This window comes from Coffea arabica, chromosome 8e (genome assembly GCF_036785885.1).
Source record: "Coffea arabica cultivar ET-39 chromosome 8e, Coffea Arabica ET-39 HiFi, whole genome shotgun sequence".
NCBI classification, from domain to species: Eukaryota; Viridiplantae; Streptophyta; class Magnoliopsida; order Gentianales; family Rubiaceae; genus Coffea; species Coffea arabica.
In genome coordinates this window covers 31075977-31087438 of record NC_092324.1, presented here as the reverse complement: position 1 = coordinate 31087438, position 11462 = coordinate 31075977, and the positions used below count along the sequence as shown (strand labels likewise).

At 41.4% G+C, this 11462-nt stretch overlaps 1 protein-coding gene across 1 annotated transcript; it reads left to right on the top strand.

Annotated features, from left to right (window-relative positions):
- The first annotated feature begins 2612 nt into the window (after positions 1 to 2612).
- Positions 2613 to 5690, top strand: LOC140012722 (uncharacterized). Its single transcript, XM_072061011.1, has one exon. The coding sequence runs from the start codon at positions 2613 to 2615 to the stop codon at positions 5688 to 5690; it is 3078 nt and encodes a 1025-aa protein (XP_071917112.1).
- Positions 5691 to 11462: the final 5772 nt, after the last annotated feature.

Below are 11462 nucleotides of genomic sequence, written 5' to 3'. Positions count from 1 at the left end.
GTACACGCTCGTCTCAAATTTATCAAAACAAATATTTGGCTCAACCAGTCACAGATCAAGTATTCAGATATTTCACATAGACAGTTAACAGGTAATGGAACACTCATCTGTTAAGAAATGTAGAGTTCAATTGTCAAGTTCCTTGGTTACGTTCACCTCCGTTTCCCAATCCTAGGGCAACGAGTGAAATCGTTAATAATCTAGGTTCATTTTCAACCCAAATGTAAGTTCATTAGGTGATCAAGTGAGTGGTTAAATCGACTTAATTCACCATGCAAGTTAGGCCCAAAATGCAGTAAAGAGGTCATAAGAAAATAAGTTTGACAAGTGCAAGAATGTTGCGCAAAAGAAAAATCTCATTCAAGTTCAAAATAGTCTTCGCAGGTAAAACAGTCGTGCCCGCACAGTCTCGGGAAAATGGCCATATCTCACTGTAAAAAAGTCAGAATCATGTACCGTTGGTAGCATTGGAAACTAGACTCGAAGGGCTTTCCAACGATATAAAATTTATACTTTAGTTCCTCTCCTATCAATACCAGTAGTCCAGGGAAGTTGGCTGATTTTTCTATTCTGATCAGCTCAAACTAACAAAGTTGTCCTATCTCTTCTTGCCAACTTCACTCGTTTTGGCTCAAATTCATTCAATTCACTCTCTTAGAGTTCATATGTGGCGACCCCACTTCCCCCTAAGGCGAACCAGAGGGTTGGCGGCCGTCTGCCTAGCTCTCGCCAGGACTCACGCAAGAATTCTAGCCCAAATCCTTCCGAAGTATAGCCTAAACTATTACAATATTGATCCTCTAAAAATAGACCAATAACTAAGACCACATTAACTTCAGAGATAACAGTACCTTAAGATAGCGACTCGTCAATTCTTAAATACCTTACGCATTACAAACCACGGAATAAAGTCAAACATTCCCATTTAACAAAGTCATACAAGCCACATACATTCTTACAAGCCAAGTAACAAAACCAGGGTTTGCACTTCTCCAGCTTCAAGTGGCAACCCAAAACAAAACTACACTGTTTAATTCGAATTACATTCATAACAAGTAAAGTAGATTTCAGGTCTTTCTCACATGCCAGAACCTGTCAAGGAAAACAAAATAACGTGGGGTGAACTAAAGCTCAGTGGTGCCCCAAAACATGCAATCACATAGAACAATAGCGAGTAATAACTTCAATTAAAGTAAACAATTAGGAAAACATTTAACAGCACAAGATAGGATGCAGGGGCTCTCAGGAGCCATTTCTCTACGAGCTTGATCAAAATTTTCCGTAGTCGACCCTCCGTCAACTTTCACTACCTAAGGTCCGTGTAGATCTTTTTATTTTTCTTAACTCCGACCACCAATCTTACCCCTGTCCCAGGCCCGCACGCCAAGCACGAAAGTGGTAATACTCGAGTTGATAGCATCATGGCACGTGGGCAGGCCAACAATGGCTCGGGTAATCGAGGAGCTGAGGATCACGTGCTCGCCCCAAGTGGACCCATTACTCGGGCTCGCGCAAAGAAACTTCGTGAGCAACTCAATGTACTTATTCAAGCCATACACAAGTCCTTTGAAGGATTCATGCATTCAAGTGAAGGTGGTCGCGGTCCGATAATGAGCATTGAAGCTACACTTCCGTTTTAGCATCATAGTTAGTTATTTCCACATTAGTTGATTAGATTGAATAATTGGCTAAGTGCATATCGCACGTAGAATCGCCAAGGGTAGGATTGCTAATTTACTCATTATTATTTGCTAGAGTGGGCTGCCTAGGAAGGAAAGCTCACGTGAGGCCCAACCCGTCGGGGGTTAAGCCCCCTTTATTAGGGCCGATATCCACGGCGCCCTTAGTCCATTTTCTACTAGATTAGGGTTTTCACTTGTAGCCTATATAAGGCACCATATTACATCGATAAAGGATAGACACTTTTATGATAAAAATATTGAGAGAGTTTTCTCCATAGCTTTCGAGCAAACCTTGAACAACTTAGAGTTATACTCTAGTGTTCTTGTTCGGCTTATCAATTCAAGAATCGCACTTGAATTGTGGCGCCTTCTACACTTGCCTGAGGTTCACTAATTCGTTTGGTTACGGGTTGAGATAATATCAACAAGTTCGTAGTCACGGGGATTAGAGGGGTCGTAGGGTTTCCGCTGCTACCGTTCTTGCATTCGAAGTCAAATCCAACAAGTGATCTTGGGTCGCGAATCTTCTCTCCAACGAGATTCGTATCAGCTGGCATCAGAGCTAGCTTGTTGAAAAATTCCACTCTTACGAACCTCAAATTCTACCGTGAACTTGATTTTTAAGCTAAATTTGAGCACTTGAGGAGCTCTACTTTCTTCAAGGTTTCGCAAGGGGCTATGTGAGAAATTTTGGTGAGCTCATTAGAGTGATCTGAGTGACCATACACGAGTGTGAGAGTAAACACTTAGGGAGTGAAGTGACAAAAAAAAAAAAAAAAAAACCAAAAAAAAAAAAAACACAAAAAAAAAACAAAAGAAAACATTACTTTTTCCCCTATTTCCTTTGCTACTAACCCTTGCAGGTACACTTGAGACTCCATGTCTAGTGGAAACGAAGGAGTATCCCGTCCCATGAACTTTGAACAGATGATGGAGCAAATGGAGAGGCGTTTCCAACGCATGCTAGAACCCATTCAAGATGAGTTGCTGCAACTCCGAGCGTCTGGAACACCAAAAACCTCTAAGTCCATGCGAAGGCGAAGGGGCGTGGAGGAGTCGTCCGATGGTTCCAATAATGATGATGATGATGAGGAACCTCGAATTCGACCAAGGCAAAGGAACCAAACTGGACCTACCGATGTATTCAAGGGAATCAAGATGCAAATCCCTGAGTTCAAAGGACGGTCCGATCCCGAGACCTTTCTCGAATGGTTATCCAAGATCGAAATGGTCTTTTCTTGCCAAAACTACACCGAGGTGCAAAAGGTGCAATTGGCCACCATGGAATTCACTGAGTACGCTGTGGTTTGGTGGGACCAAATCAAGAAGTCTAGAAGGAGAAATGGGCTACCTGAGCTTATTCCATGGCCCGAGCTTCGAGCCATGATGCGCACCCGCTTTGTACCTGGACATTACACTAGGGATTTATACCACCGGTTACAAACCTTAGTCCAGGGCAACCGGAGTGTGGATGAGTACCACAAGGAGATGGAGATCCTGATGCTTAGAGCGGATGTACAGGAGGATCCTGAAGCCACCATGGCGAGATTCTTGAGCGGGTTACGACCCGATATTGCTGAACGAGTGGAACTTCAACATTATATGGAGTTGCATGAGCTCGTAGACAAGGCTATTAAGGTCGAGCAAAGGCTCAAGCGAAGGGGTACCACTCGATCGAATTTCGGCAATACCACCTACTCTACCAACCGCCCATTCCAACCCAGGAATGATTCTCGGCCTTCACCAAATGCTCCTACACCAAAGCCGAGATTCGAGGGAGGTAAGGTGGGCAACCCTAGTATTAGTAAGCCGCCCTTTTCTACTCCAAAATTTGAGGAGTCTAGGGTACAAACTAGAGCTCGTGATACTCGATGCTTCAAATGCCAAGGTAGAGGCCATATTGCTAGTCAATGTCCCAATCAAAGGACTATGATTATGATGCAAAATGGTGAGATCGTGAGTGAGGACGAAGCCGAGTACGAAGGCATACTACCTCTTGACGGAGGTAGTGATGGGGAATCATCAAATGAAGAGGAGTTTAGTGCACCCGAGGGTCATTTTGGGACTGCATTGGTAGCAAGGAGAGCATTAACTGCACGTGTTAAGGAGGACGAGCTTCAACGGGAGAACATCTTCTACACCAGGTGCTTCGTCAACCAAGCACTTTGTAGTGTGATTATTGATAGTGGGAGCTGCACAAATGTAGCTAGTTCACTCATGGTGGACAACTTGAAGTTGCCTACAAGGGATCACCCGCGACCCTACAAACTCCAATGGCTCAACAACTCTGGGGAGGTTCGAGTAACCAAGCAGGTTCTTATATCCTTCCAAATCCATAAATATTCTGATGAAGTATTATGTGATGTAGTTCCTATGCAGGCTAGTCACATTATACTAGGTAGGCCTTGGCAGTTTGACAGACAGGTGACTTTTGATGGTGTGACTAATAAGTATAGCTTCTTGTACAACAGTAAGAAAGTCACACTAGCTCCCCTTTCCCCCAAACAAGTGCATGAGGACCAATTGAAATTGCAACAAGAGTTTGAGAAGTATAGTGCAAAAAGAAAAGAACATGAGAGAGCCGAGGCAAAAAAAGAGAGAAAAAAGGCTATAGATAGCTCGGCAAGTGAGGTAAAAATTGAGGGAAAACAAATGCTCCTGATAAAAGCCAAGAAAGTGAGGAAGTTAATGAGAGATGAGCAGCCACTTCTTATGCTTGTTAGCAAAGAAGTAGCTCTGAATGTGCATGAACTTGATACTAACATACCTCTTGAGGTTAAGTCTCTGTTGCAGGAATATGCTGATATCTTCCCCGAGGACGTGCCAAGTGGATTACCACCGCTTAGAGGCATTGAGCACCAAATAGACTTCGTCCCTGGAGCTTCGTTGCCAAATCGGCCAGCTTACAAGAGCAACCCGGAGGAAACTAAGGAGTTACAAAGGCAAGTGGACGACTTGCTTGGCAAAGGATGGGCACGTGAGAGCTTAAGCCCGTGCGCTGTCCCAGTCATTTTGGTGCCCAAGAAAGATGGTACGTGGAGAATGTGCACTGATTGTAGGGCCGTAAATGCCATCACGGTAAAGTATCGTCACCCTATACCTCGCTTAGATGACATGCTTGATGAGTTACATGGGGCTGTGTTCTTTACCAAAATTGATCTCAAAAGTGGGTACCATCAAATTAGGATTAAGGAGGGGGATGAATGGAAAACTGCCTTTAAAACTAAGTATGGATTGTATGAGTGGTTAGTGATGCCTTTTGGGCTCACTAATGCACCTAGCACCTTCATGAGGTTAATGAACCATGTTCTGCGTCCATTCTTAGGAAAATTCGTGGTAGTTTACTTTGATGATATCCTAATTTATAGCAAATCTTATGATGAACACCTCGAGCATATTAGGGCTGTTATGGATGTACTTCGACGAGAGCAGCTCTATGCCAATCTCAAGAAGTGTAATTTTTGCACTAATGAGCTTGTGTTTCTAGGGTTTGTTATAAGTGCGCAGGGAATGAAGGTGGATGATCAAAAGGTGAAAGCTATTCAAGAGTGGCCAACACCAATGTCTGTGGGTGATGTTCGAAGCTTCCATGGCCTTGCGGGTTTCTATAGGAGATTCGTGAGGGACTTTAGCACTATTGCTGCACCCTTGACCGAGTTGATTAAGAAGAATGAGAACTTCCATTGGGGAGATTCTCAAGAACAAGCCTTTCGCGCTTTAAAGCACAAACTCACACATGCACCTGTACTTGCTTTACCTGACTTTTCTAAGACATTTGAGATTGATTGTGATGCTTCAGGTATTGGAGTTGGAGCTGTGTTGAATCAAGGAGGAAGACCTATTGCCTACTTTAGTGAGAAACTCAATGGGGCTGCACTGAACTACTCAACTTATGATAAAGAGTTGTACGCCCTCATTCGAGCACTACAAGTTTGGCAGCACTACTTAAGGCCTAAGGAATTCGTGATACACACTGATCATGAGTCCCTTAAATACCTTAAGGCCTAGCACACCTTGAGCAAAAAGCATGCAAGGTGGATCGCATTCGTGGAGTCCTTTCCGTACGTAATTAAATATAAGGCTGGTAAGTCTAATGTGGTTGCGGATGCACTCTCACGAAGGTACTCTCTACTCACTTCCTTAGATGCTAAGTTGTTAGGGTTTGAGCTGATTAAAGACATCTATGCCCAAGATAGTGATTTCGGTGAACTTTACCTTTCTTGCAAACACACTGGGCAAGGTAAATTCTTCATCTCCGATGGTTACTTGTTTTATGCCAATCGGCTTTGCATCCCACATGGATCCATCCGCGAACTTTTGGTACGAGAATCCCATTCGGGTGGCCTTATGGGACATTTTGGGGTTGATAAGACTCTTGCCATTTTGCAGGAGCACTTCTATTGGCCGCACATAAGGAGAGATATTGCACGGGTGGTGGAGCGATGCTTAGCTTGTAAGAAAGCTAAATCCAAGGTACACCCGTATGGCCTTTACACCCCGTTACCTATTTCTAGTGCACCATGGGTTGATATTTCTATGGATTTTATACTTGGTTTGCCTAGATCCAAGTATGGCCATGACTCCATTTATGTGGTAGTTGATAGATTCTCTAAAATGGCACACTTCATTGCATGTCATAAAACTGATGATGCATCTCATATTGCTAACTTATTCTTTAAAGAGATTGTGAGATTGCATGGCATTCCTAGGACCATTGTCTCAGACAGAGATGTCAAATTTCTGAGCTATTTTTGGAAGACACTCTGATCTAAGTTAGGCACCAAATTGCTATTCTCTACTGCCAGCCACCCCCAAACTGATGGTCAAACTGAGGTGGTAAATCGTACATTAGGTACCTTGTTGCGTGCCATCATAAAAAAGAACTTGAAATCATGGGAAGAATGTTTACCTCATGTTGAGTTTGCTTATAATAGGGCTATCCATTCTACTACTGGTTTCTCTCCATTTGAATGTGCTTATGGTTTTAATCCACTAACACCACTTGATCTAGTGCCATTACCTAGTAATGAGCGCGCACATTTGGATGGTAAGAAACGTGCAGAGTTTGTTAAGCAACTGCATGAGAAAGTCAGGGCTAACATTGAGAGGAGAACTGCTCAATATGTCAAGCAAGCTAACAAAGGTCGCCAAAAGTTGATTTTTGAGCCTGGCGATTGGGTGTGGTTGCACATGCGCAAAGAACGCTTTCCTGTTCAAAGGCGGAACAAATTACAACCACGGGGTGATGGACCTTTTCAAGTGTTGGAGCGCATCAATGACAACGCCTACAAACTTGACCTTCCTGGTGAGTATGGAGTTAGTGCTACATTTAATGTCTCTGACTTAGCTCCTTTTGATGCAGATGATGCATTTGATTTGAGGGCAAATCCTTCTCAAGAGGAGGGGAATGATAGCATCATGGCACGTGGGCAGGCCAACAATGGCTCGGGTAATCGAGGAGCTGAGGATCACGTGCTCGCCCCAAGTGGACCCATTACTCGGGCTCGCTCAAAGAAACTTCGTGAGCAACTCAATGTACTTATTCAGGCCATACACAAGTCCTTTGAAGGATTCATGCATTCAAGTGAAGGTGGTCGCGGTCCGATAATGAGCATTGAAGCTACACTTCCGTTTTAGCATCATAGTTAGTTATTTCCACATTAGTTGATTAGATTGAATAATTGGCTAAGTGCATATCGCACGTAGAATCGCCAAGGGTAGGATTGCTAATTTACTCATTATTATTTGCTAGAGTGGGCTGCCTAGGAAGGAAAGCCCACGTGAGGCCCAACCCGTCGGGGGTTAAGCCCCCTTTATTAGGGCCGATATCCACGGCGCCCTTAGTCCATTTTCTACTAGATTAGGGTTTTCACTTGTAGCCTATATAAGGCACCATATTACATCGATAAAGGATAGACACTTTTATGATAAAAATATTGAGAGAGTTTTCTCCATAGCTTTCGAGCAAACCTTGAACAACTTAGAGTTATACTCTAGTGTTCTTGTTCGGCTTATCAATTCAAGAATCGCACTTGAATTGTGGCGCCTTCTACACTTGCCTGAGGTTCACTAATTCGTTTGGTTACGGGTTGAGATAATATCAACAAGTTCGTAGTCACGGGGATTAGAGGGGTCGTAGGGTTTCCGCTGCTACCGTTCTTGCGTTCGAAGTCAAATCCAACAAGTGATCTTGGGTCGCGAATCTTCTCTCCAATGAGATTCGTATCACGAGTATACCTTAGGGACTGGTCGAGAAATTCATCCAACGACGTTACGTCCAACAAGAGATTAGGGACTAGTCGAGGAATTCATCCAACGACGTTACGTCCAACAAGAGATTACCAGGTCAGGGTAAGAGTCCTTTCCACCCTTAAGGTGTAGTACACTCCCCTGCCTAGTGATTAATAAGTGCAAGCAAGTATTCATGAAAACATTTCAAGCAAGTCACCACTCGAACGGCTAGTGTGATAAAGTACACACTGCTCACTTCGATGGATCAGAAACCATTTTTTTTTCCAGATATCACATATCAAGTCAAGAAAGCACTTTAATCAAGTAAGCATAGAACAAGCAGGGACACTCACCAAGAGTGAAGCTCAAAAGTCAAGCTGGGAATCGAAGTCCACGCCCTCGCTACCCTAGAAAACCAAGTTTTTAAAATTATAAGTTTTACTATACAAGTTCTTGGTTTATATATATATATAAGAGATTATCTAGTACATAACTAGTTGTATTTTCTCGAGATAACTTGACATTTTTCTTGGAATTAGGATTAGCAAAGGTGATAAAATGTTTCATATAGTTTCCTAAAAAAAATACTTTTCTTTCTAGAGGTGCAACTCAGAACCAACTTACTTCAAATAAGGTTTCTTGCCGAACAAGTTTTCTATGCCTTTCATTTAAAGTTATTAAAATTGTAGACACCAAATTTTGAATAATTTGTATGTGGCATCTACTTCATTTTAAATCGCTTGCATTTAGTTCATTGTTGAGTGTTTTGCATTTTTAGTTGTTATTTTTTTAGTTTTATTCATTTTTGCCCTTTTAGTTTGTCTATTCATTTTTATTTTGTCATTTTAGGTTTTTAATCACTTTTAAGTTTTAGATTTTAGTTTTTAGTTTTTAGTTTTTTTAGTTTTTAAGTTTATAGAGTTTTTAGAAAGAAAAGAAAAATCATTTTAGTCATTTTGTTTTTTTTGCTTTCTTGAAAGAAAAATGAAAATGCAAAATCATAAAAAGGAGAAAAAAGAAATTAAAGAAAAAGAGGAAAAGAAGAAAAATTCAAAAATAGGCTTTAATTGGATTGGAAAAATGAAAAAAAGAGGAAAAAGGGAAAAAGGAAAAATTGTTCACCAAAATATGTTTATTTCTTTAAATTCAATCTTTGGGCACTTTAGTTATTTTTATTAAGTTATTTTGAGAGAAAGAAAATGATGAAAAGAGAAAAATTGAAAATTAAAAAATGGCCATTTTGTTTAGTGTTTTGTTTAAAATTATTTTTGTTTTGTTATAATTATTATTACATGGTTTGTGTAATTTTGTTATTATTTATTTTATCATTTCTGTAATTATCAAGTTGTATTAGTTTTCTTGAAAAAAAAAAAAAAAAAAAAAAAAAAAAAAAAAAAGGGATCGTGGCCTGCAAGCTGCATTTTTGGCAGCTTGCAAAGGGCTAACTTCGTACGTGCCATTGAAGGGCAGGATGAAGGCAGAGGCTGGCCTTCATCCTGACCATTCAGTGGAGGGTTTAAGGGCCTTGGAGTTCCATATAAAAGAAAGAAAAACATCAGCCGCAAGAGAGGTTTTTTGGAGGGGAGAGGATCGACGGGCAGAAAAAGCTGAGCGAGGGTTTTGGAGGGAGAGAGAGCTAACGGCTAAAAGAAAAACTGAGGAGCAAGGGTGGCGAGAGAGAGAGTGAAAAGAAAGCTGGGATAATCTGAGGAATTTTCGGGGAGCAAGGGAGAGGAAAAAGAAACAATGACGGACGGATAGGAAAGCAAAGAAACAGCGAGAGAAAGAAAAAGGAACCAGAGAATCAGAAGGAGAAGGAGCCGTGAGTTTACAAGGGAAACAACCAGAAAGTGAAAAGAAAAAGGAGTGAAACAGAGGGGAAGGGGGAGAAGAAAGCTGAGAGATTCGAGTTGAGAGCAAAAAGGGAGACAAAGGAACCGTGAAGTGAAGGAGGACGACGAAACTGAGTGTGGTTCTTCCATCGCAGCGGTTGGTTCCCTGGAGAAGCAGTCGGCGCTCCACCACGCCTTGGTAGCCCAGACCATCGAACAAAGGAGAGGCCACAGTAAGCTATTCTCCCCTCTAAACTTTGAGTTTAAGTGCTGATTCTTCAGGCTTTCCCAGCATATATATACCTGATTAGACATTTACAAGCTCAAGTCTATGAGTTCCATGTTGCGTCAAAATTGTTTTTTTTTCATGCCTGCCGTTGTCTTGCACGATCAGTGGGGAAAGTTTGAAGTCCATTGGTGTTTTGTTCCTAGGTTGAGATTCAATAGCAATCTCCTAACTTTGAAAAGGAAGGATCTTTTGGCCTGTTCATTTAATTTGTCAAATGCAAATCATGAAAAAGTCGCCTGTTTCATTCTATTGTCTGTTGTGGTTTGGATTGTGAAGCCTTTGTCTTGGTTGTTGTTGGAACCTTTTGTTTGGTTTGAAATCTGGGAATGGTTGCTCTGTTCATACATCACATGTTTGCCCAAGCCAAAATTCTGATATTCAGCTTGAGTTGAGAATTTAAGAAAGTTACGGCAGTTTTGTTCTTCAAGTAGTTGCATTTTTCCAGAATTTTCGTGTGGTACCTTTCCAAGTTTCTGGTCATTTGATTGTGATCATCATGTAGTTTTTGTTGCTCAGTAAAGTGGGATATTGAAATGAGAGATATCTAATCAAAGCTTTGTATTTGAATCAAAATCTGGTCTGCACCATGAAAAGGAAAGAAAGGCCGTTGGCTGGAAAATTTTTCAGAATGTTATTCCGATGTTTGCATTCCTTTTTCTCTAATTTTTGTGTTTGAAACCCAGAATTTTTTATGATGCAAAGTGAGAAGTGTAGGCTCTGGTTTAGATTGAAGTTTGATGCTGGGTTCGCATGTTTGGGGGCTAGAGTTCCTGATTTAGGATCTAATGCTTGCTGGAAAATGAACGATTCAGGTTGTCAAACCAGTTTTGCGCGTATGTTTTCCAGAATTTCTGCATGATGTTTTGCTGAGTTTTGTTTGTTTGGTCTGGTTTGGTTACATGGTTAGATCCTTAATCTGAGTTTGGAAATGAAATGCAGCTGGTTTCTTTCTTAGTTAGTTGCAGAAACCTGCGCACAAAGTCTGCTGCAACGAGCTCAAGGCTCTTGGTCATGTTGCAGCAGTTTGCGCAGGTGTTACTTTTCCTTTGCTGCATTTTGTTTTGTTTTATCTTTGTTTACCTGTTTTGAGGTCTATCTGAGGAGTTTATCAAAGCCGAACAAACCAAGACTTGCTGAACCAGTTTCATATGTTTTCCAGAGCTTCCAACTTGCCGAATGTATTTCATTTTTGCACTGGAATCTTGCTAAGTTTCTTTTTTTGTTTTGTTTGTTTGGATGATGATTTGCTGCCTAGTTGAAAGCCTTGTGTTTAGGTTTGAGATCTTAGAAACAAGTTGTGTGTTTGGGTTCTGCTTAATTGCTGATGACTGAATAAGAAAATTGCAGAAGTTTTTCTCACGTTATTTTGCTGCATTAGTGTCATGTTTTATTCGGCAAGAGCTTATAAGTGGGTTTCATCACCTTGTT

Coding starts and splice junctions, on each gene's coding strand:
- LOC140012722 (XM_072061011.1), top strand. CDS start 2,613: ATGGAGCAAATGGAGAGGCGTTTCCAACGCATGCTAGAACCCATTCAA.